The sequence below is a fragment of the Danio rerio genome, chromosome 15 (assembly GCF_052040795.2).
Source record: "Danio rerio strain M-AB ecotype USA chromosome 15, GRCz13ab, whole genome shotgun sequence".
Lineage (NCBI taxonomy): Eukaryota > Metazoa > Chordata > Actinopteri > Cypriniformes > Danionidae > Danio > Danio rerio.
The window spans coordinates 45,700,001-45,727,500 of NC_141035.1; the positions used below are offsets into that span (position 1 = coordinate 45,700,001).

Consider the following 27,500-nt stretch of genomic DNA (forward strand, 5'->3'; position numbering starts at 1 on the left):
AGCCCAATTACACCATGCGCTGGGGCGCAGAGCATATTTTTCCATCCTTAAGATATCAAAAGGGCCCTGAATGCTTTTGCGCCAAACACTTTAGACTTTGCTCCTAGATTGTTAAAATAGAGCCTTATGTGTCTATGCAAATCTGGCAAGCTTTCTAATTTCTAATTGAAATTCTAAATTTCTCAGGTTTTTTTTTTCAGTGTAGTATATTAGTATTGCTTTGCTACATTTTTTTAGTGTAAACTATAGAAATAAAAAGCCTAAAAACGTTTAGGTGGCTTTGTTGCTCTTAGCTGGTCTTTAGGCTTAATTCCAGTCCTTTCACAATGGCTTTGCACACGTTATCTTTGGCCAGAACTTTTGGAGTGGCTTCATAGCACTTTCAGATGGAGATGTTAGTGAGATTCCCGCTGTGTGAGATTGTGAACGTGCTAATGAGGGTCCAGATCATATTTGTTAATGAAACACAGGACTCCTGGGTCATCCGTCTCAGATCTGTGCCACTCTGCGATGGATGGATAGATAGGTTCAGATTAGATAGATACATTTGTAGGTGAAAGAATTGTTGAGTGGATGGAAGGATGATTTAGATGCATAGACTGAGGTATAGGTGGATAGAAGAATGGATCATTGGATGATGGATGATGGATCTATGGAGAGATTGATAAAAGAATTGAACATTGGATGGATAGAAGAATGGATGGATAATAAATTATGTATGGGTGGATGCAGGGATGGACCAATAGATCTAAGATTGGATTATTGGTTTGAAAGATCGGTGGAGTGATGGATGGAGAGATGGAGGGATGGATGGATTTATAGGATGATGAAAGAATGTATGGATAGATAGATAGATAGATAGATAGATAGATAGATAGATAGATAGATAGATAGATAGATAGATAGATAGATAGATAGATAGATAGATAGATAGATAGATAGATGGATGGATGGATGGATGGATGGATGGATGGATGGATGGATGGATGGGTAGGTGGATGGGTAGGTGGATGGGTAGGTGGGTGGGTGGGTGCATAAATGGATGGATGGATGGATTGATGGATGGATGGATGGATGGATGGATGGATGGGTAGGTGGGTGGCTGGGTGGATAAATGGATGGATGGACGGATGGATGGGTAGGTGGGTGGCTGGGTGGATGGATGGATGGATGGATTGATTTAGATTTGATAGAGACATTCGTAGAAGAAAAAAATTGTTGAGTGGATGGAGGGATGATTTATATGAATAGATTGAAGTATAGATGGATAAAAGGATGGATGGATGGATGGATTGATGCACGGATGGATGGATGGATGGATGGATGGACGGATGGATTTAGATTTGATAGATACATTGGTAGAAGAAAAAAAGTTGAGTAGATGCAGGGATGATTTAGATGTGTAACGCCGGGGAGTGACACCACAACAGAAGGTAGGATCCAATATGCAGGTTTATTCTTTGTCAGGCAAGCAGTGGTCAATACAGGTATGAACAGGTATGTTTGGGCAAATCCAGAGTCGAAGTCAATAAACAGGCAATGGGTCGAAAGGCAGGCCGCTAAAACGGATAATTAGGATAAACAGGGCTAAGAACAAAACACAGGAAGACAAGATCAGGATAACGCGTTGTAATGTCACTAAACAGTAAACAAGACTCGGCAAACTGAAGGGGTGAATGTGTGGCTTAAATACTGTGTGTAATCAGTCTCTGAAAGTCCTCAGGTGTGCAAATGTAATCAAGCTAGATGAGCGAGCAGGTGTGTGGGTGAAGAGCATGTATGAAGTTGAAGTCCATTAACTGGCAGATTTGTAGTTTCATGACTGAGGGTTTACCAGCGACATCTGGTGGTTTGTTCACTGGTAAACATGACAAGATGAATAGATTGAAGTGGATAAAAGATGAATAAAAGGATGGATGGATGGATGCACGGACGGACAAACGGACGGATGGATAGATGGATGGATGGATGGATGGATGGATGGATGGATGGATGCACGGACGGACGGACGGGCGGATGGATAGATGGATGGATGGATGGATGGATTAATAGGATGATAAAAGGATGTATGGATTGATATAGTAGAACGGATCATTGGATGAATGGATAGATGGATACATCATATATGGGTGGATGCAGGGATGAATTGATCTATAGGAACAATGGCTGGATAGATAGATAGATAGATAGATAGATAGATAGATAGATAGATAGATAGATAGATAGATAGATAGATAGATAGATAGATAGATAGATAGATAGATAGATAGATAGATAGATAGATAGATAGATAGTTTAATTTGATGATGGATGGATTATTGGTGGATGAAAATATGAACAGATTAAAAGATGGACTACTGGATGAAAAGTGGATTAATAGATAAAAAATCCATCACATGATTGAAAGACGTGTGGAAGGTTGGATTAATTTTTAGAAGAACCAATGGATAGAGTACAGGTGGATAAAGAAAAGATGGATGAATGAATAAACAATGGGTCATTGGATGGATTAATGGACAGTAAATTATGTATGGCTGGTTGCAGGGATGAATTAATAGACAGAAGAATGAATCAAAGAAAGATTGTTGGAAAAATGGATAGATTTTTAGGTGAATGTATGAATGGAAAAAAAATAGGTGGATGGCAGGAAATATGGATCACTAGATAGAAGAATGGATGATGGTGTCATTGGAGTCAAACAGCTCCATGACTCTCGGAGATGTAAGTGAGGCTCCTGCTGTGTGAGATTGAGCTCCTGAAATGAGGCTCCAGATCATGTTTATTAATGGAACACAGAACATTCAGCAGGTCTCAGATCTGTGCATCTCTGACTGCAAGAGACACTCACCACATTTAGCACATCAGCAGACCTTTGCTGCACCACATTTGTCTCTTCACATTAATTGTCATGAGATATAATGTGTAGGGACGTCTCTGCACTGGAGAGCTTCGCACAGAACAGCAGGATTATCACTCTAAAGCTAATGCTGGGCGGTGCAATGTGACAACATATATCGTTTGGACAAAATAACAGTCTATCATTTCATACCATGCTCTATAGTTTATTTTTAGGTGTCACAAAATACTTTGTTTACTTGAATAATTAACATAACAGTTAAGCCTTTAAATTGCACTTTAAGCTTAATAATCTTGTTATTAGGTTATTACACATATTGTGATATATATATATCATTATTAGGATATTAAATTACTTATACCATGGTGCAAATATATGTACAGTTGAAGTCAGAATTATTAGCCCCATGAATTAATAAACACCCCCCTGTTTATTTTGTCCCCAATTACTATTTAACAAAGAGCAGATTTTTTCAACACATTTCTACACATAATAGTTTTAATAACTCATCTCTAATAACTGATTTATTTTATTTTTGCCATGTTGACAGTAAATAATATTTGACTAGATATTTTTCAAGACACTTCTATACAGCTTAAAGTGACATTTAAAGGCTAAACTAGGTTAAGAAGGTGAACTAGGCAGGTTCGGGTAATTAGGCAAGTTATTGCATAATGATGGTTTGTTCTGTAGACATTCAAGAAAAAAATTAGCTTAAAGAGGCTAATAATATAGTCCTTAAAATGGTGTTTAAAAATTAAAAACTGCTTTTATTCTAGCCAAAATAAAACAAATAAGACTTTCTCCAGAAGAAAAAATATTTTCAGACATACAGTGAAAATTTCCTTGCCCTGTTAAACATAATTAGGGAAATATTTAAAAAAGAACAAAAAAATTCAAATTCGACTTCAACTATATATATATATATATATATATATATATATATATATATATATATATATATATATATATATATATATATATATATATATTTATTATAACATTAGATTACTTATATCATGATATATGTTATTATTAGGATAGATTACTTATATCGCAACATATATATCGTTATTAGGATATTAGATTAATTGTATCACAACATAAATATCGTTATTAGAATATTAGATTACTTATAGCATGATATGTATCGTTATTAAGATATTAGAAGACTTATATTGTGATATATATTGTTATTAGGATATTACATTACTTATATCATGCTATATGTTATTATTGTTATATTACATTTCTTATATCGTAAAATATATCAATATTAGGATATTAGTAAGATTACTTACATTGTGTTATATATCATTTTTATGATATTAGATGACTTATATCTTGATATATAGCATTATTAAGCTATATATATATATATATATATATATATATATATATATATATATATATATATATATATATAAATATTATTAGGATAGATTACTTATATTATGTTATATATCATTATTAGGATATTACATTATATATATATATATATATATATATATATATATATATATATATATATATATATATATATATATATATATATATATATATATATATCGTGATTAGGATATTGGATTACTTATATCATGATATGTATCATTAGCAAAATATTAGAAGACTTATATTGTAATATATCATTATTAGGATATCAGATGACTTATATGATGATTTATACTTTATCGTTATTAGGATATCAAATTACTTCCATATTGCTATATATCATTATTAGGATATTACATTACTTATATTGTGAAACATTGTTATTAGAATATTAAATTACTTAAATCATGATATATATTGTTATAAGAATATTAGATTACTTATATCCACAAATATATATTGTTATTAGGATATTAGATTACTTATCATGATACTTTTATTAGGATATCAAATTATTTATATCATGCTTTATATCATTATTAGGATATCAGATTGCTTATGTCAAGAAATTAGATTTTGATTATTTCACCCAGCACTAGTAATGCATCTCAGCAGCATAATCATGATGCATCATTCATCTTGAAGAACAGCAGTCTTGTGTGAAGGAGACGCTGAATATCTGGCTGATTTTGGCGTCAGAAGTGTGAAATCTCATTGCAAGCTCAGCTGGAATGGAGGCGCGGGTGAATTATCTGTTTGTCACAGCCCCGTCCCGAAGGTTCACTGGTGTAGATGTGGAGCGATATCAGCGATTGTGCCACGGTTTGAGAACAAACACCTGCGCTTTTCATTTCAGTCTTTCGGCTTCATCTTAGCCAAGGACGTTCGCTTCATGTTCAAGGATGTTCAGTGAATGTGTTTTATCTCGCCGCTGCATTGATTCTATTGAGCTTGAATAAAACCTAGTTCTCTTTGAGCTGATGTTGAACGATCTGTTTGTTGTTTTATTATTCTGTTATTGAATTAAACCCTTGAAAGGGGACCGTTGATATATATATATATTTTTTACAAGATGTAAAACAAGTATCTGATGTCCCTAGTGTGTGTGTGTGTGTGAAGTTTCAGCTTAAAATAAGACTCAAATAATGTTTTAATTTCTCTGAAACTACTCCTTTTGGGCTTTTATGCTAATTGTGTTACTTTGGCGACTCACTTGAAATTAAAATGAGATTGTGCTCTTTTCAAAAGAAAGTGGGGCTACAGATGCATATGTGTCAGCATAGTGGCAGATTCAAAAACAAGATTAACGTCCTATGCTAATGAAGAAGAAATGGTCACTAATGGGCGGGGCCACGTACAAAGGGAGAATGTCAATTAAAGTGCTTCTGCAGACTGTTTTTATCAAGTGTGATCATAACAAATTATTGTTAAAGCTGTTGTTGTTTTATTATTATTATTAATATTATTGTTATCATTATTATTATTACCAGCATAAGTATATTATAGTTATCACGTTATTAATAATCCATCATACTGTTAGTTAAATTCTTCTTAATATTATTCTTTACTTTGTGTTTGTATAATTCGTAATTATCATTATTATAGTAGTTTTTTTCTTTTCTTTTTTCTTTTTTTTATTATTCTCATTGTTTTGTCTGCTGCACTTTATTTTTCGACTCCCTTTTCTTCCTTTCCTTTTCTTCTATTCCTCCCCTTTTCTGTTTTTTTCTTACCCTTCTTTTCTTTTCCTCTCTTTCCTCTTATTCCTACAACTATTAATATTATTATTATTATTATTATTATTATTTATTATTATTATTATTATTATTATTTATTATTATTATTATTATTATTTATTATTATTATTATTCGTATTATTTATTATTATTATTATTATTATTATTTATTTTTATTATTATTATTATTATTATTTGTCCTCTCCCTGATTTCCCAACCTCCCATCACCTCTTCCCTTTTATCATTAATGGTATTACTTTTACTTTGTTATAATTATAATTTTTCTTACTGTTTTGACTTGTCCTCCTGTTATCTCCTCATTATCATAAGTATTCATACCATTGTCGTTATTAAGGTTACTGTAGTTGTTGTAGTAGTAGTAGTCATTGTAGTAGTATCGACTGCAGTTGTGATTATTGAAGTAGTAGTTGTAGTGGTTCTTGTAGTAGTTGATGTCGTAGGTATAGTGGTATCAGAAGTAGTAAAGTTGTTGTAGTAGTAGTAGTAATCGTTGTTAATGTAGTAGTATCAGTAGTAGATGTTGTAGTAGCAGTGATTCCTGTAGTAATATCAATAGTAGTAGTGGTAGTAGATGTTGTTGTAGCAGACGCTGTAGTAGTATCAGTAGTGGTAGTCATTGTTGTAGTAGTATCAGTATTAGTAGACATTGTAGTAGTAGTAGTCGTGGTTGTGGCTGTAGTAGCAGCAGTAGTAGTTGTAATATAAGTAACTTTCTAAACTAGTTGTTGGTGTAGTACTTGTGATTTATTATTATTATTTTGTCAGTTATTATTACTATTGTTCTTTCTTTTTAATGTGTATTATAATGTATAACGTTTTGAGGTTTAATTCAATATGCATAAAGAATGATGAATTATCCTAAATAGTCGTAATTATACACCTGCATAACATTAATTCTATTTGTATATACATATCTTTGTAGCATTAATCAGTGCTATTGTTAACCAAATCTAAAAACATTCATTCGTTCATTCATTTTCCTTTTTCAGTGGCCGCCACAGCGGAATGAACCGCAAACTATTCCAGCATATGTTTTACGCAGTGGATGTCCTTTCAGCCACAACCTAGTACTGGAAAACATCCATACACTCTCACATACACTCATACACTATGGCCAATTTTGTTTATCCAATTCACTTATAGTGCATGTCTTTGGACTGTGGGGGAAACCGGAGCACCCGAAGCAAACCCATGCCAACATGAAGAGGACATGCAAACTCCACACAGAAATGCCAACTGGCACAACTGGGACTCGACCCCGCGACCTTCTTGATGTGAGGCGACAGTGCTTGCCACAAAGCCACTGTGTGACACTGTGTTTCCCAGTACTGGGTTGCAGCTGGAAGGGCATCCGCTGAGTAACTCCACATTGCTCACTCCACATTGCTGTATAACAGACCTCAGATGTTCTCTGACTGTGAATGTGTGTGTTTGTGTGTGTGTTTCAGGTCTGCGGTCATGGGTTTAAATCTGGAGAGCTGGGTCCGGGCACCATTGTGGGCAGCGCTGCCTTCAATATGTTTGTGATCATTGGCATCTGCGTGTGGGTGATTCCTGAAGGGGAAGTGCGCAAGATCAAGCATCTCAGAGTCTTCTTCATCACAGCCTTCTGGAGCATCTTCGCTTACATCTGGCTCTACCTGATCCTGTCCGTCATCTCACCTGGAATCGTGGAGGTGTGTTTATGTGTGTGTGTGTGTGCCAAAATATAGTCCTCTTTTTTATTTCTGGAAGTATTTTCCCAATAGAGATTTAAAGTACACATGAAATCAGAACTAACCATATTGATTTTGTTAGCTCGCATTACCAGTTTTGTGCATGTCATTAAAAGAAAAACAAATAGTTTGCTCTTGTAATCTGAAACTGAAATCTGAAAATGCCCTTGGTGTTTGTTTTCAGTTCAATTCTCAGATTAGGTCTGACTAAAGTATTGGGCGTGGCTAACATATAAACCACTCCCCTCCAGCTGTCAGTTTTGACAACAAACTGAAATTATGAGCAGGAGGAGTCTGTTAAGTTGTAATAACTCTCCTCAAACCCTTTCCCCCAATCTTTTTTTGAACGAAATGCCTAATTTACTACATCCAATCAGCTCGCTGTAGACAAAACAAGCCATGCCCACTGTTGTCTAATTTATTATTCTGTTTCTAAAAATGAAAAAAAATCTAATTTTCCCTAATTTTCAGGTTTGGGCCACGTTGTTTAAATAGGAAATCCATTTGCGTTACTTTTTGGACTTTTGGGTGTGCCGGTGGAGGTTTCTTAAGGTGCATTGTTGCACTTTGCTATTTTAAGGAACTGAATTAGACTGCGCCATTACAGTGCTGTTTTAAGCGCTGTTTAAAGAAAGCCATCAACAGTGCCTTAAATGTTAGCGTGAAACAGAAGTTTTTTATTTTAATTCAGTATCGTGACAAGTCTAATACTGCATTCACATCAGACGCGCGAGGGATTTACATCAAGTCAATGCAATGCAAACGCACGAATAAACATCCTGCGTCGCAATATGCGCGAATGGCGAGGTGCGAATGACGCAAATTGTGCGAATGGCGCAATACACACAAATGGCGCAGCGCGAATTAAGCGTTTTTCGCGCAAATTACTCAGCTTCGAAAATCTCAGCCGACATTCGCGCCGCGTTAACCAATCAGAAGCTTGCTCTTGTGGGGGCGTGATTGGGACGTAGAACCTATTGATAGTGTCCCGGGGGAAATCCTCCAAGCGACACCGACAACAAGTCATCAAACTGGGCTTGGCTCAATCAGAAGCACTGCTAAAAGCCTCCGTCATCCAGGTTCCGTTTCCTGGAGGAGTTCATGAGCTCACAGAGCTGGATGCACCTCTGAAAGAATCTAGTGGACTCAGACACGGCCCTAAACGTATCGACACTGTTCTTCAGCCTTCATAAAGCACATGAACACTGTTATTTTCTTCATAACATCCATGTTAGCCATTTAGCAACGAAGCTAGTGTCACCGGGCAGACAGAAGCCCTGCACATCACATGAATCCGCGTCTGTTCTGAAGCGAATTTGATGCGCGAATAAAACGGGGTTTGACGCGCGAATGAAGTGAGTAAACTCAAATGTTCACGCAGCAATTTACGCGTGAATAGCGCGATTTATCTGCGCATTCCACGTCTGGTGTGAACACAGCATAATATAGTGAAGGAATCAGTTCATTACTCGAGTTTGATAAATGACATCTAAAAAGTGTGTTTGGGAAAGAAAACATTAGCTAACTAGTGCCATTTCCCTTAACTTAGCTGAAAATGAGCTCTGATATCCCTTTTTATTTTCACCATTCATTCAGAACGGACCTTCGGGTCACTCGGAAGGAGGTGGAATAATACATTTGTGTCACTTTATCCTCGCTGATAAGATATACAGCCAAGTACACAACGTTTCTATGCAACTCCCAATGATACTTCCGGGTTTCTTCCCACTGCAGCCTCGACTTTGCTTTTAAAAATGGCGGCCTCGTGAAATCAGTCTATAGGAGGTAACATTCAATCGAATCTGAAACGACGGGCCCAATTTCCAATCACGTGATCCAGTAACAAAAAGTTGCTAGATTTGTTCATTGTTACTTTTTACAAAATTTGTAGCTAAGGGGGTCTGAAAAGTCTTTAAATATAGCGACAAAGTTGCTAAGTTCACAACACTGAAAATACTGACCTTAAAATGGTTTTTAAAAACTTAAAAACTGCTTTTATTCTAGCCGAAATAAAACAAATAAGACTTTCTTTAGAAGACAAAAATATTATCGGAAATTCCTCGCTGTTAAACATAATTTAGGAAATATTTAAAAAAGAAACAATTCACACAAAAGCGAATAATTTTGACTTCAACTGTATATTTAAAAAGCTTTTTTTTATTTAATGTCAACCTTTCTCTTATTTGCATAGTGACTTTTTAAACGACAATTAAATCCCTTTAGTGAGTGGCTGAAAATCTCATTCTCATTACTGCGGAGTGAGAAATAATAATATACTGTAATGAGAATCTAAAGGGAATCACCATTGAGAATATTGAGAGACTCCATGTAATAGTCTGGAGATCTTACAGTACAATGAGTATTTGTGAGTTAGATAGGACTGTGCTTAATTGCCATTAAAAAGTGTAAAGAGAAGAAAATCCCAATGCACTTTCATTAATGCAGCATCTTTTTTTCTCTCTCTTTTGGACTTTACTTGAAATGTGACCCAGACATGATGTTTGGAGATTTACTCATATTTACATACAGTGTATAATATGTATGTGCAACATCACTGTCGCTCTAAATGATTATAAATGTTGTTTATCCTCTGGTACTTCAGACAACAAGACCATATTGAGTCATTTGTAATGGTGAAGTGAGCTGGTGCCAGGCTGTTTGTCTCTGTCTGGTAGAGTTTAGTTTAGCTGGAAGAGCCACTTTGCATGGATCGTAGCACACTGTTTGTTTTATTTGTTGTTGGTTTTGTTGGCTATGGTGTTTTTTTCCCCTCTTGTATAGACCTTTTCACAAGACTGTTATTAGGTCAACATGATCTTAAATAATTTAGATCTTAAAGAATAATTTTAGACACTCATCTTTTAAAAGGGTTGGGTCTGGTGTTATTTCGATAACAGTGCTAAATTGATGCTTTTAAAACGATACCAGAGCCAAAAAAGGTGTCTGAAGCGATAATTTTGATCCACAAAATTATTTGACAATTTTTTTTTAGCATTTAAATTGAACAATATAATTGAAGTTTATTCATTGGTCTTCAATGAACCTAAACGAGCACATGTCACTCCGCTGCTAGTCCGTTTGCACTGGCTGCCAGTTGCTGCTCGAATCAAATTCAAAGCTCTGATGTTTGCCTACAAAGTGACTTCTGGCTTGCTCCTTCTTATCTGCGCTCACTTCTGCAGATCTATGTGCCCTCCAGAAACTTGCGTTCTGTGAATGAACGTCGCCTCGTGGTTCCATCCCAAAGAGGGAAGAAATCACTTTCACGAACGCTCACGCTCAATCTGCCCAGTTGGTGGAATGAACTCCCTAACTGCATCAGAACAGCAGAGTCACTCGCTATTTTCAAGAAACGACTAAAAACTCAACTATTTAGTCTCCACTTCACTTCCTAATCTGCAATTGCGTCTCTGAATATCACACTAACTGTACCAAAAAAAAAAAAAAAAAAAAAACTAATACTACTAATACTTCCCTTCTTAGACTTTACAGACCTGAAACTTGCCTATAGCACTTATTCATTGTTGCTCTTAGTTGTGTAAATTGCTTCCTTGTCCTCATTTGTAAGTCGCTTTGGATAAAAGCGTCTGCTAAATGACTAAATGTAAATGTAAGTTTAAAATATGCATTAATTCATATTGTAATAGATTTAAAAGCCCAACATTGAGAAATATGTAGTTAGATATAGACAACAAGATGAATTAAATATCACGTTTAACAAATATAGTCAGATTAGATCTAACAGTAGATCCTTGATGAACAGTCCGATGTGCACAGCTCTCATATGGGTAGACGTGCTCAAAGCACACTGCAGTGCATGTCAGTGTGTGTGTGTGTGTGGGGTCATGTGATGTGCATTTTCAGCGGTATAGTGTAGAGCAGGGGTCTCAAACTCGCGGCCCGCGGGCCATTTGCGGCCCTCAGTGCAATATTTTGTGGCCCGCGCCAACCGCTGTACTCTGACAGAATCAGCGGGGAGGGAGAGCGCTCCCCGCTCCGCTGATTCTATCCGTACACAGCGCGCTTGTCACTCAATGCACGTTGTCGCGCGCGTTCTGATCAGCTGTGTTGTAGCACGCGTACTCAAGAGCGGTGTTATCGCGCGCCTACTGAAGGGCGGGACCTAGGGTGTGCCGCGTCGCGGGGGCACTTTTGATCATTTTGGAAGGGCACTTTCTATGCAAGACTAAAAAGGGCATGTGCTCTGCACAGGTTGAGTCCTATGTGTGCATGTGCCTGCCCTGCATCTTATATATATTGATATTATAGGTAGATACAGACTGGTACAGACTGATGTGACTGGAGTGGGGTGGGGGCCTTTTTTTAGGTGAGGGAATGGAAGTTTTGAGTGAGTTCCCCCACTTTTTTCCTTAGGACTTCAATAAGTCAAAGTACAGGTCTAGACTTGATGATCATCTTCAAGCCATACTGAGGGTCTCAACTGCTTCCGCTCTAAAGCCAAATGTGGTTCAGATTTGTGAGAAGAAGCGCTGTCAAGTCTCTGGCAGCAAGGAGTAGGCAAAAGATGCCATGTTCAGAAGAACTGTTCATAATCTTCACTCAATCTTCTATTAATGTTCAGGACACTTCATGTTCAGAAGAAATAATTACAACTGTTAATAATGACATTTGAGGACTTTTTTTTGTGAAATCCCTTATGCGGCCCAGCCTCACCCAGACTTTGCCTCCTGCGGCCCCCAGGTAAATTGAGTTTGAGACCCCTGGTGTAGAGGGAGAGCTGTTCAGAAACGCTAGGTGAAACGCCAGTGTGGACGCGGATCGTTTTCATTCTAAAAAGCCATTAGTATTAGTGAAAACAAGGCCTTCATGTAAGCTACTTAATAGTAAAGTAAAAGCTCCAATCACACAGAGCAGCAGCGTTTGAAAACTAAAACAGCCTCTTCGGCGTTTTTGTAACAGGCCCGGCCGCAGAACTTTGACTTTAAAATGGTGTTTGAAAAATTAGAAACTGCTTTTATTCTAGCCGAAATAAAACAAATAAGACTTTCTCCAGACGAAAAAATATTATCAGACACACTGTGAAAATTTCCTTGCTCTGTTAAACATCATTTGGGAAATATTAAATAAAGAAAAAAATATTCAAAGAGGGGCTAATTATTTTGACTTCAACTGTATGCGTGCTTTGATGCACCGCTTGATGCTTCTTATATTCTTGTCACAATACCAGTGGCACCGAAATAAGGCACCAAAATTCGTGTGCTGATTCGGTCCGGCACATAACAGTTATAAAAGGACCCAAACCTAGTGTTTAATGCAGAATCTATGGGGCAGGACAGTAAACTTGACATTATTCTTTCTTCTGGCTGCCGTTATCAGTCTCACACGATTGTTTTCCTTTTTCTGAAAGTCTTAATAACACCATCATGAAGTTTTTCTTTCATTATTCCAGCAAATACGATTGTAAAAAAACTCTCCTATTCACTGTGCTTTAAACTTACCAAACTATGACGACTTCTGCTTCTGAGAAACACGGAAATGTTAAAAGGCTCCATTGACTTGAATGTGTGTGTGTGTGTGTGTGTGTGTGTTGTAGGTATGGGAAGCTCTGGTCACTCTCTGCTATTTCCCCGTCTGTGTGATTCTGGCGTGGATTGCTGACCGGCGCCTGCTTTTCTACAAGTACATGTCCAAGCGCTACCGTGCCGACAAAAGGACAGGGGTTGTCGTGGAGACGGAGGGGGAAATGACCCCGAAAGGGATGGAGATGATGATGGACGGCAAGTTTCCACTGAGAGCCGGAGACATTGGAATCGGCACACAGGAACATTACCAGGATGGGACCGGCCACACAACCGGCACCATGGCAACGCTGCCCAACTCCAACAGCACCACCGTTTACATGGACGGTGTCAAAGACCTGGACGAGAGCCGCAAAGAAGTGAGGAAAAAACACATGGCTTTTAAACATAAACATTTAAACACTACCTGACTCAAGTCTTGTCACCTATCCAAAATTTAGGAACAACAAACCATTACTTGACTTCTAGGTGATCATTTGGTATCAGAAGTGGCTAATATGAAAGGCAAAGGCCTCTAGATTACACTTATTTTACCAAAATAAACTATGATCATGCCTTGAATTTTAATGATTTAATTAGGACAGTAAGGTCTGACTTTGCTTAGACAAAAGTATTGTCACTTAACAGAAACAATGTCCAGTATAGAATATAAAGTCATGCTGCAGTGGAGACAGAATGAATATTGTGTATGACACCCATGAGCTGGGAGGACTGCATCCATACATCTCTGCAAATAACTTCTCAATAAAGTCATCTGGAACGCCAAAGAAAGTGTTCTTGCAGGACTCCCAGAGTTCATCAAGAATCTATGGATTCATCTTTAATGCCTTCTCCTTCATCTCACCTCAGACATGCTCAATAATGTTCATTTCTGGCGACTGGGCTGGCCAATCCTGGAGCACCTTGACCTTTTTTTGCTTTCAGGAACTTTGATGTGGAGGCTGTATGAGAAGTAAGAGGAGTGCTATCCTGCTGAAGAATTTGCCCTCTCCTGTGGTTTGTAATGTAATGGGCAGCACAAATGTCTTGATACCTCAGGTTGTTGATGTTGCCATCCACTCTGCAGATCTCTCGCACATAACTCCAAACCATGATTTATACTTCACCAAACTTGACTGATTTCTGTGAGAATCCATGCAGGTTCTAGTAGGTCTCCTGCAGTATTTGTGATGATTGGGATGCAGTTCAGCAGACGATTCATCGGAAAAATCGACCTTCTGCCACTTTTGCAAATGATCAACTAGAAGTTATTAACGCAAGTTATTATTTGTTGCTTTTACGACTGAGATCCACGACAAGACTTTTGTCAGGTAGTGTACAATAGCAGTAACAGATAGATTAAGAAGCTCACCCTCTTAACACTGTACTAAAAAGTTTAATGCCTCTAAAGCAGTGGTACCCAAGCTGAGGGGGTCGGGACTTTGTCATTTTTCCCAAAAAAATGTATAGATTTTATTAAACTATTAGAAGTTACATACTTTATCCATAACATACAAAAGATAAAAAAACTACATCAACTTCCGGGGCTTTTTTTCCCATTGGTTTGCAACCACTTGATGGTGATTACCTTAAACCAGTGGTTCTCAAACTGTGGTACGCAGGCTTACTTCTAGTGATACGGAGAGGAATCACTGAGTAATGAGTTTGATTCGTGCAATAACACAAACAACGCATAAAATGTTGGCGTCATCAGCTGCTTAAAATATATTTAATTGGCGCAGAACTAGAGAAAGAAGTGCGTGGTGCTTGCAGAGCAGATACTTGCTAGAGCAGTAGTCTCAAACCCTCGGGCCACAGACTGGCACTCGTCTATAAATCAATTGGCACCGGGTCGCACAAAAAATCATTAATTATTTCTGTTTTATTTATAATCTGAGTCTGAACTGAACGATCATTTATTTATTTTGAAAATTGACCATATTCTCGTTACATCTCGGTCACTCGAGTGCCAAAATTTAACCCACAGGCTAGCAAAATGAGTACTGCAGCACGACGCACTTGTGTATTCCAGGTAGAGGTCTGCATTCCCACGGCTGTCCCGCGGGCGCCGCGGGACCCGACCAGATTTCTACGGCGCGGATGTAAATTTCCGAATAAATCATGGGAGCGGTCGGTAACGGGTTTAATTTGGGACGGGAGCAGGCTGTCTAGCAATATCGCTCCCGACTCCCGAGTGAGCACGCGTATGTAGGTGTGTAAATTAAATATTAGTTAAATGTTTAGCTTGTTTGTTGCAGTGTGTGTGTGTATGTATGCGCATGCGCGAATGAGAGATGTGAGTGTGTGTGTGTGTGTGTGTGTGTGTGTGTGTGTGTGCGCGTGCGCGCGAATGAGAGATAGAGAGCTTTGCCTCATTGCCTGTGTTTGTGCTTGGTGCTAATGAGTGTGTGTGTTAGAGGGCGCGCGCGCGAATGAGAGAGAAAGCTTTGTCTGTGTGTGTGTGCTTAGTGCTGTGCGTGTGTGTGTTTATACAGACAGCTTGTTATAGGCTGTCTGGACTGTATAACTGGGTGATTTTTCGGTTTTGTTCTCCCCCCGCTCTTTAGCGGGATCGGGCGTGGTGGATAGAAAACGGGGCAGGTCGGGCAGCGGGACATCAAGTGCTTAATATAAGCGGGAGCGGTCGGGTTCCGGCTAAAACCTGGCGGGTGCGGGCGGGAGCGGGATTCAAAATTTAGTCCCGCGCAGATCTCTAATTCCAGGTGTCCCTAGTTGAAAACATCCTAACTTTTCAGAATGCCGCACTGCGAGTCACGTGACAATAACCGACTGATCGGCTTCATATTTTGTATGGAATATAATTTCCTTAAATGAATATGACTCTGCCTCATTTTTGATCTGTGCAGTGCTGTAGCTGCTTAATTTGGCCAACTACGCTACTTTGTTTTAATACCGATGATTATGGTGGTACTTGGAAAGACAATTTTTTTCTGAGGTGGCACATGGTGAAAGAAGTTTGAGAACCACTACCTTAGACTGTTGATACAGCCATAGCGTTCAGTTGCAGCAGATCGATTTATGGCACCATTGCTGCATTTTGTGAAGGATGCATTCGAAGGGCACTGTCTCGTTTCAAAAAAATTCAAGGCTCCTTCACTCTCAGAAATAAAGCTACGCAAGCTGTCACTGGGTGGTACCTTTTTAAAAGGTATACGTTTGTACCTGAAGGGTCCATATTGGTACCTCAAAAGTATACAAACGCTAAGCGTATAAACAAATCGTGCTTATATAGGCCTTTTGGCATTCGCGCATCGTTGCACACAACGTTTGTATATTTACAACCATCTCCGATGATAGTGCGGTCGCAAGTCACTGGTATTGTTATTTTGGGGGTCATGTACTAAAATGTTTGGGAGCCCCTGCTCTAAATCAAGGATATGCCAACTTAGTGTTAATTTTTTATATACAGTGGCACACTGTACAGTTCAATATGAAGTACTATACGAAGTAAAACATAAAAGCAATGTCAATGAAAGAACAAATTTACCAATGTATTGAAAGGACAGAGGACACAAATATCATTTTAGACAAACCTTTAACAGTTTGTGATGATCTATCGTTCAGAGCGAGATTGTTCCAAGGACTTATGCCAGCAATAGGAAACTCCGTTTTGGGAATTGTTAAGATAACCTTGATCAAAGATCTTAACTCGCACTTGGACTGTAGGGCTTAATAAGCTCAGCTAACTATGCTGGTGCCATTTCATGCAGTGCTTAAAAAACACGTAACATTGATGTTACATAATAGAATATATGTTATTCTCAGAGTACTTCTGTCCTGGAGAGTTTAGCTCTAACCTTGAAACACACAAACCAGTGACTAAATGTTTGGTCACACTTGAAAACATTGAGTCTGATTTTGAGCCAGGTTTGCACCCCGCTAAACGGATGACTTGTGGAAAGATTCAAGGCTTGTGTCCCAAAGATCCTTAGTTCTTTGGTGTCATTTTCCTGCTCTCAATTGCGTTGGAGACTGTCCAATCTCAGATCTAAAATATCAAACATGTTTGATATTTTCTGACTTTTGATCGGGCTGCCTGTGACAGTACCCCCACAATAGCCAATGAGAACAAGCTAACTTCACCAACCATATATATCACGTTCTTTTATAGCACAGCAGCTGAAAGCATGTCACAGAAAAGTCATGTTGTATGTCCCAGGCCTTCCAGGCAAAGGAGATTTGGACATCGGCCCTCCAGGAGGGTAATTGGACAGCTCTGTCCTAAAGGTACATGGTGATGGGAAGAAATCAGGTGAAACTTTGAGTATAGACAGGCCGAAAAGTTGCATGGGTTAACACAAAGCTCCTGAGGATCCCAAAGTTTGTTGGCAAATACGATACTATTTAAATACATTTTATTACCATATGGTTTTTGTGCAGAGGTGTCTAACTCAGTTCCTGGAGGGCCGAGCCCTGCACAGTTTAGTTTAGTTAAACTGTGTAAAGCTGCGAAGCTGAGTTTGACACCTGTGCTTTAGTGGGTCAAACTCGTGTCGCTCCAAATCCACATGACACCCATTCCTCTTTGTTTCAGGGATGATATTATGCAGAATTTACTAGCTGCTGTTTCCAAAACAGTGAGAATTACCAGAAAAACCCCAATAAATTCCATATTCTTTAAGTAGCTACAGTAGTCAACATTTGGGTAACAAAAAAGGTTTGACAGGTGGAGTGTTGTCCTAAGACAAGAATGGGTGTTGATCAATAGTTTTAGGACAACTTTGATGAAATGTTTTGATCCACTTCAAATGTCCATTGCTGTAGTGCAATGTCCAAGTAGGGCTGACAATATGGCTGAAAACATTAGCGAAATTCGAATTGTATTCAAATTATAAAGGCAATAATTAATGTTAAAGGAAAAAGTATGGTATTGTCTGCGATACCCAAAAGAGGGTTCATATATATATATATATATATATATATATATATATATATATATATATATATATATATATATATTGAATATTTGAATATATATATTGAATATATATATATATTGGCTAATATTCAAAATTCCAAATCATCTACAGCATACTGATTGATTAATTTATATAAATCCATTTTGGTGTTATTGACTTGAGTATAACAGAATACTTCAGTAGTTTTTAAAACCTTGACTTTTTCAAACCGTGGTAAACCGGTCATCATCCCATGCCTACAACAGACACTTTTTTTTTTTTTTCTTTCCTTGACCTTTAAATGTTTCCACCCAGGTGATCCGTATCCTGAAGGACTTAAAGCAGAAATATCCAGACAAGGAGTTGGATCAGCTGGTGGAGTTGGCCAACTACTACGCGCTCCTCCATCAGCAGAAAAGCCGCGCCTTTTACCGCGTCCAGGCCACGCGCATGATGATCGGGGCTGGGAATGTGCTGAAGAAACACGCAGCCGATCAATCTCGCCGTGCCGTGGTGGTAGGTGGAGACGAGGCGTTGGAGGAAGAAGACCTGGCTGTCTGCAGCCGCATTTCCTTCGAGAGCCCACACAGCCAGTGCATGGAGAACTGCGGATCCATCATGATACCTGTGGTTTGCCGTGGAGGTTTGGGGGAGAGTACTTTTTACGTCGACTACTGTACTGAAGACGGCACAGCCAACGCTGGCTCAGATTACGAGTATTGTGAAGGGACGCTGGTGTTCAAACCAGGAGAAACCAGGAAAGATATTAAGGTGAGGAGGAGCAGTGGTGGAGTTTTACAGAAACCTAGGGAAACGCATTATTCCCTCTATCAATGGGGGCTGACCTTTGGTTACAAATGCATTTCGGGGCACAGTCAATGGGGTATAGACCTTTTTCTTGGAACGCAAAATTACCAATTATGCTTTGCGTGTATGCGCAAGTAAAAATGCGAAGAACTTCCAGTCGGCAGCTGATGCGTGTAAACAGTCACATTTGGACAGCTTTGAAACGATAGTTTTAATCTATTTTACCTGCTTTTATCCTCTTTAAACTATTACTGTTGTCCATCAGCACCATCTCCTGGACTGATCATTTAAAGAAATGCGATCTAACAGGATGGAAAACAGCTGCTGTGAGGCGTTTTCCCCTCGTTGTCAGACGGCATCTTCTGCCGTTTAAATGAAGCCTTGTCATCGCTAAAGTCAACATTTTCTCTTTATTTCAAATATATAACCAGCCCAAACAAATGTAGTTCACCAAAATGTTGGACACACACACGAAGATATAGGCTAGTGTCATTTTAATATGACAGAAAAACACAAACCGTGGTAAAAACAACACGTGAAATAAAACACAAACGGCTCGCGATTAGAATGAACAGCAAATCAGCCAGCAGAGGATCAATAACAGACTTTTATTGGTCATTTTTGTAAATTGCACGACTTCCATACCTGTTAAGTTTAATGCTAGTACTCTGGTTTTTTCTCTCTCTCTCTTTCTCTGCGCTGAGCTAACAGCTGACAGGCCGGGAACGCACACACACACTATTTCTGTCGGCAAACACGTGAACTACAGTAGAAGAACGTTTTTCTCGTATTTCTGACGCGCTTGAACCACATGTGACAGATTATAACGGCTTTAACAGACACATTTCTAAGTTGTGTGTCACAAAAACGCTCTGTTATCCATTTAAAACGTTATTGAAACCCATTTTCGGAGCGCAAATTACCAGTTGTATACGCTGTAAACGGAAGTTTTTCGCATTCTACCGGAAGACGCTGGTCGCTATGGCGCCCTCCATGCAGCAGCCATGAAAAAGGTCTATATGCACAGCTACTGTTTTTTAGCCACTGATAAACTTACGGTGAAAGGTAATTGTGACTACTTTCAATTATTACATTTTTTCATAATTACTTTTTGGGGGTTTCAATTGATAGAACAGTAGAGAGTATAGACAGGAAAGCGTGGGGAGCAGAGTGAGGGGAAGGATTGGCATAGGACCTCAAGGTCATGTCCCATGGCAACATTGATCCATGACACTCCGGTGTTCACGGTGTACCGTGTTTGATTCCCGCCTCGACGTCCTATGCCGATCCTACTTTCAAGTTTATGAGGTGCCTTTTATAGCATCTTTGTTGTAATGTAATTAAAATATAATTGATTAATTAGACTTAAGCATTCATTTAGCTGTTCAAGCATAAAACAAGATGAAAGACTGAGTAAACGCTAGTGCTGTTAGCAGCAGCAGGCTAGCGCAGAAACTCCATTGAACATGCTTCATAAAAATACATTTTCATTTATTAAAAATATGGTGAGGAAAATGTAAATTAATACAGTGTTTTTTGTCCGGTCTGAGACTATGGGCAATGAAGATCATGGATTTTTTGAGAAATTAGATCTTGAACATGGCGATTTTTTGATGGCAAGACAGTTCACTGGGACGCACTAGGGCTGACTGACTGATTGTTAAGAGTCTGTGTGCATAGACTCATACGCATTTTGTTTGGAAATGAAAATCAGGTTGACGTCAGAACTCGTTTTGTCAGTTTAGTGGCTAATTCAGTCGTTCAGAGTTTAGTCGTACGACAATGTACGATTTTTAAAAGGAGGCGTGGCACCTAACCTCGCCCCTAAACCCCAACCGTCATTGTGTGATAAGCAAATCATAATAAATTGTACAAATTAGATTGTACGAATTCATACGAATTAGCCACTAAATCAAAAAGTTACGAATTGCACGAATTGTTACGAACATCCAACTTAAAACCAACCAAATATCAATGTCTAATGATGTTACAGCTTAACATTATGTGGACGTTATCTCTATGACGTCTATCAGATATTAGATTTTGGTTGCCATACCTGATGAATAAATGTCAGTTTTTGACGTCAATATGACGTTGGTTTAAGATGTTGGCTCGACGTTGGATTTTGGTCACTTTCTAACGAGCTAAAATCGACTAAATATCAACGTCATTTGACTTCATTATTGGACATCAAAACAATGCTGTCCTTAGACGCTGGCTAGATATTGAATTTTGGTCACAACCTAAATCTAACTTAATATTAACATTTCATGATGTTGTGTGCCTGCTAGGCAATAACTAAATGTGACAGAATGTTACGTTTACACACACACACGCACAAATGACATGTAAATCCATCAGCTTTTTATGCTACAGTGTAATACTCACTACTCACTACTCTTGAGTACTTTTAAAAGGTCTACTTTTACTCATACTTTGAGTAATACTTACAGCAGATACTTTTACTCTACTTGCACTACATTTTTAGGCAAGTAATGGTACTTTTACTTGAGTATGATTTTTCAGTCCTCTTTCCATCACTATGTATAAAGTTGTGTAAGATGTACTTTTCAGGTGAAAAAAGTGGTCAGGTATGTGACAGCACTGCGTGATATCATTACACCTGCTGCAGCAATGTTATGGCAGCAAAGATCCATGACTATTAGACCGGAATAGTTCCTAGATACGTCTGCCTAGAAAATAACAACTTTTCATTTTCCGTCAGTCTTAGTACACAATGTAACTACAGAAGAGTCCAGCTTTAAATAGGAAAATTATGAAAACTCTTTTTCTATTTTTTTTTTTGAGTTAGATGCTAATGGTCAAATCTGATTCAATGATTTATGCTAAGCTAACTAAACTTTATTGCTGGCAGCTAGCTCTCTGAAACTTAAGTCCACTTAAGCTAAGCAGGGCTGTGCCTGGTCAGTACCTGGATGGGAGACCACATGGGAAAGCTGGGTTGCTGTGGGAAGTGGTGTTAGTGAGACCAGTAGGGGGTGCTCAACCTGTGGTCAGTGTAGGACCTAACACCCCAGTATATGGATAGGGACTCATCTTTCAAATGTTACAGGATGTCCTCTGCAAAAGAGTAGGGGTCTAACCCCAGCATCATGGGCAAATTTACCCACTGGCCTCTGTTCATCATGACCTTCCAACCCTCCCCATATCAGCTTCATCACTGTGTCTCCTCTCCACTAATTAGTGGTGTGCAGTGTAGAGATTATTTACAGTTTTAACCCAAAGAATGACCAGTCTGTCAGATGAAGAAGAGCCGGAGTCAGACATTCAAATGAGTGAAGTTTCATAAACTAATTTCGAGAGGAGCACGTGATAGTTTATTGTGCACCACTGGCCACTCATCCGTAATCAGTAATAATCCAATCAGAATGATCCTAGCCTAATATAAAGGGATCACTTTCTGCTTATTGCTCTATCTTCTTTTTGGAAGAATCCCCCCTTCCACCCCATCTCCTCCTTTTTCTCCCCTTCTAAAGGGGGAGCGAGACCTACCTGATCTCGGTTCTCCTGATATGCTTCTAGACCGGGCGGGAGCCCTGGGCTCAAATATCTCCGAGCTCAGGGTTCTCTCCCAGGACAGGATGCCAAACCTGCTATAAATGCCAAGCATATCTAAGTGGGAACTCTTGAAATACATTTCAAGAGTTCACACTTAGATATTGCTTGATGCTATTAGCAGGTTTGGCATGCTGTCCCGGGAGAGAACCCTGAGCTTGGAGATATTTGAGCCCAGGGCTCCCGCCTGGTCCATAGAGAGTATGAGATCAGGTGGTTCTCAAGAGCTCCCCGTGGTAAAGGAGGAAAGGGGGAGAAGGGGTGGATGGGGGTTTCTTCGAAAAAATAAGATAAGGGAGTAATTTTTGCTAGGCTACTTATAGTGAGTTTGGATTAATCTGATTGGCTAAGTAATGATTGTAGATGAGACACCAGCTGCAGTCAATTATATCATGCGCACCTCTCGAAAATAGTTTGTGAAACTTCACAAAGTTTACTGAAGATAGTTTGCAGTTTCATCAGCAGAAGCCAGCTTCAACACTCACAATAAGTTCCTGGGCCGCTCTGCTTTCAATCACAAATCAAAACAATTATACTCTCACATAACGTCACTAACTGCGTCACACATATACGTGTTCTAACCTGATTGGTTAAAACACAGATAGACTAGAAAAATTGCCATGTAGGTGCGTGCGTACAATTCTGAACAATATTTTAAACATATAAGCATCAGACATCCACTAGACTGTTTAGAGCTGACTCCAGACCTGTAGAACTGATCTACAATCAAATAGAACACACACACACTTAAAGTACAATCTGTACTCTTAGCCGTCTTTATCAAAACTGGTTAAAAACCGGTATATTCTACATTCAGGCAGTTATATCCTTACTACACAAAGTCTATCTTGAATAAAAAGTAGAATCACTTTAAAACGCTTAACCATAAGTACAGCAAAATCCCTTTTAGATAGTATTTACTCATAGAAATAACAATAGAAACAGTTGCTTCCAGTCCTCAGCTCTTCAATTCTACTTAAGGTCTTCGTGACCTCTGACCTAGTTTGGTGGCTCCTGAAAATAGTTACAAAGAGACAGGCAAATGCACTGAACATTCTTATATCAAGCAATGTGTTAACTTTATTCATTATTCAATATTCATCCTTGGTAAAAAAAATAATGAGACATAGGATGATGAGAAAAGGATAAACGTTGATCCATGCTGAGATGGATTGGTAGGTATAAATCCGAATCCTTCAGTGGTCTGGCACAATTTGGCTGCTGTTGCATCATCCAGGTGGATGCTGCAGACTGGTGGTGGAAGAGGAAATTCCCCCTCGAAAATGTATAAAGCACTTTCAGTGTCCAGAAAGCGCTATATAAATGTAAGAAATTATTATTATTATTAAACTAAAAGTGCTCCTGGATTCCAAAATTGTAAAACTGCTGAAATCTAGGGAGTCGTAAAATGATCATTTTTAAAAAATGGTGTGTTCCTTTGACCTAAACGGCTTCTAAAGAAAAAAGACTTTATCTTTGATGTAGTGAGCTTTCTTTTTGACAAACATCCACTTCACAGAGACAGACAGGGCCATGTTTCCATGGCAACAGTGCTTTAATGTCTGTCACTGGGTGAGTGACAATGACTGACAGTCTTTAACTAAAACCACTGAGAGAGGATTCAGACTGATGGACACATCCGTCAGGAAAGTCAGAGCCTTACAAATCCATGTGAGATGACTGTTAAGTCACTGATGTACTTGTCCGAGATCTATCTGACCATGTTCTGAAGGTGTACTGTAAAGCCGGATCACTGAGTGTTTATCTGCTTCTCTAGGTTGGCATCATTGATGATGATATCTTTGAGGAAGATGAGCATTTCTTTGTGCGTTTGCTGAACCTGCGTATTGGTGATGCCGAGGGCATGTTTGAGAGTGATGACATGGATCAGGGTCCCAAGGCCCGACTGGTGGAACCGCTGATGGCCACAGTCACCATCCTGGACGACGACCACGCAGGGATCTTCACCTTTACAGACCGCATGATGCGGGTAAGCGAGTGCGTGGGCACCATGGAGGTGACAGTGGTCCGAAACTCTGGCGCCCGCGGAACCGTGATCATTCCGTACCACACAGAGCCCGGGACAGCCCAAGGTGGAGGAGTCGACTATGAGGACACACACGGAGAGCTGGAATTCACCAATGACCAGACAACGTGAGTCGGCTTGTATGAAAAACACAAAATAAAAGAAATCTGATTTATGTGTTTGTTTGGCTGTACAAAACTCTCTTCCACAGTGCAAGGGTGTTCTGGTCGGGTGCCAGGGTATTTCTATGCTGTTGTCTATGTGCACTGGGTAGTTACACTAGAGTTTTTTGGCAGAGAACTCTTAGGGATGAGTGTGAGTGTGTGGAAAACACAAAATACAGAAATGTGTGCTTTTGTTTGCTGTACGAAGCACCTCATCAGTACTAGGGTGTTCTGGTTGGGTGCCAGGGTATTGCTATGTAGTTTTTTGGGTGCACTGGATAGTTACACTAGAGTTTTTAGGCAGAGAGTTGTTAGGGAGTTATTGTCAGAGTTGTTATGCTGCGTTCACACCAGACGCGGAACGCGTGTCAAGCGCGAGTGATTTACATGTTAAGTCAATGCAAACGCGAGAATAGACATCCTGCGATGCGATACGCGCAAATGAGGCGGCACGAAGGATGTAGCGCGAATTGCGCGTATGGCGTGATGCGAATAGCAGGATACGCGCGAATGACGCAGGGCGAATTGAGCGTTTTGCGCGTTTTACGCGAACCCTTGAGTTCGAAAATCTGAACTTCAGCGGACATTCGCGCCACGTCAACCAATCAGAAGCTTGCTCTTGTGGGGGCTTGATTGTGACGTAGAACCTGTTGATGGTGTCCCCAGGGAAATCCTCCAGGCAACACCGACAACAAGTCATCAAACTGGGCTTTGCTCAGTCAGAAGCAACGTTGAAAGCCTCCGTGATCCAGGTTAAGTTTCTGGAGGAGTTCATGAGCTCACAGAGCTGGATGCACCTCTGAAAGCATGTAGTGTACTCAGACACGGTCCTAAACGCATTGACACAGTTTTTCAGCCTTCATAGAGCACATAAACACTGTTATTTTCTTCATAAAATCCATGTTAGCCATTTAGCAACGAAGCTAGTGTCACCGGGCTGACAGAAGCCCGGCCCATCAGGCGAATCCGCGTCTGTTCTGAAGTGAATTTGACACGCGAATGAAGCGGATTTCACGTGTGAATGAAGCGGGGTTTGACGCATGAATGAAGCGAGTAAACTCAAATGTTCACGCGGCTATTTACGCGCGAATATCGCGATTTATCCGCGGGTTCCAGGTCTGGTGTGAACACAGCATTAGGAAGTCATTATTAGAGACTCAGGCAATTTCCAGTTATAAGCAGGTATTTTTATTTTTATTAATATAGTTTTCCCTGTTTTCGTTTAGAAAAAAAATCTGCCCACAAGAAAATGGAAAAAAGCACTGCAATGCATGTTAATGGCATGTCGAACCAACAGGTGGTGATATAAGCCTTTAAACAGGTGGCAATAAAAGCCAGGGTATTCTGAGGATTACTGGGGGTTACTGGAGAGTTGCTACAAAGTTCTGGGTAGGAGTAGAGAGCTGGTAGTACACTATGGCTTGTTGCCAGGGTGTTCTTCTGAGAGGTTACTAAGGGATTCTGATTGGTTACTAGATAGTTGCTAGGAAGTTCTGGGTAGAACTAGTTAGTTGTTAGTGCATGGGTTGTTTTCAGCATGTTCTGAGAGGTTAGTATGGGGTTCTGATTGGTTAGTAGAGAGTTGCTTGGAGGTTGCGGGTAGGACTAGTTAGTTGTTAGTGCATGGGTTCTTGTCAGGGTGTTCTGAGAAGTTACTAGGAAGTTCTGATTGGTTACTAGAGAGTTGCTGGGACGTTCTGGGTAGGAGTAGTTAGGTGCATGGGTTGTTGCCAGTGTGTTCTGAGAGGTTACTAAGGGGTTCTGATTGGTTTCTAGAGAGCTGCTTGGAAGTTTTCGGACTGAGTAAAGAGTTGTTAGTGTAGTATGGGTTGTTGCCAGGGTGTTCTGAAAGGTTACAAAGGGATTCTGGTTGGTCACTAGAGAGTTGCTAGGAGGTTCTGGGTAGGACTAGTAAGTTGTTAGTGCATGGGTTGTTGTCAGGATGTTCTGAGAGGTTACTGTGGGGGTTCTGATTGATTACTAGAGTTGCTATGTAGTTCTGGGACTGAGTAGAGAGTTGTTAGTGTAGTATGGGTTGTTGCCAGGGTGTTCTGAAAGGTTACAAAGGGATCCTGGTGGGTCACTAGAGAGTTGCTAGGAGGTTCTGGGTAGGACTAGTTAGTTGTTAGTGCATGGGCTGTTGTCAGGCTGTTCTGAGAGCTTACTAGGAGGTTCTGATTGGTTACTAGAGTTGCTATGAAGTTCTGGGACTGAGTAGAGAGTTGTTAGTGCACTATGGGTTGTTGCCAGGGTGTTCTAAGAGGTTAGTAGAGGTTTCTGATTGGTTACTAGAGAGTTGCTAAGAAGTTTTGGGTAGGGGTGGAAAGTTGGCTGTGCATTGTGGGTTGTTGCCCAGGGTGTTCTGAGAGGTTACTAGGGGGTTATGATTCCTTACTAAAGAGTTGCTTGGAAGTTCTGGGTAGGAGTAGAGAGTTGGTCATGCACTATGGGTGGTTGCTAGGGTGTTTTAAAATGTTACTAGGAGTTTTGATTGGTTACTTGAGAGTTGCTAGGAAGTTCTGGGTAAGAATAGTTAGGTGTTAGTGCATGGGTTGTTGCCAGGGTGTTCTGAGAGGTTAATAGGGTGTTCTGATTGGTTACTAGAGAGTTAGTAGGAGGTTCTAGGTAGGACTAGTTAGTTGTCAGTCCATGGATTGTTGTCAGAGTGTTCTGAGAGTTTACTAGGAGATTCTGATTGGTTAGTAGAGAGTTGCTAGGAATTTCTGGGTAGGAGTAGAGTTGTTAGAGTTGCACTGTGGGTTCTTGC

At 39.5% G+C, this 27,500-nt stretch overlaps 1 protein-coding gene across 4 annotated transcripts in view; it reads left to right on the forward strand.

The window, feature by feature from the left end:
• Positions 1 to 27,500, forward strand: part of slc8a2b (solute carrier family 8 member 2b) — a 213,269-nt gene that overhangs the window by 163,984 nt on the left and 21,785 nt on the right. For all 4 annotated transcript variants that reach the window (XM_087283183.1, XM_087283184.1, XM_087283182.1 and 1 more), the window contains 4 exon segments: positions 7,456 to 7,683; positions 13,277 to 13,621; positions 18,476 to 18,931; positions 24,321 to 24,697. In XM_087283183.1, coding sequence (XP_087139309.1) covers positions 7,456 to 7,683; positions 13,277 to 13,621; positions 18,476 to 18,931; positions 24,321 to 24,697 — 1,406 coding nt within the window.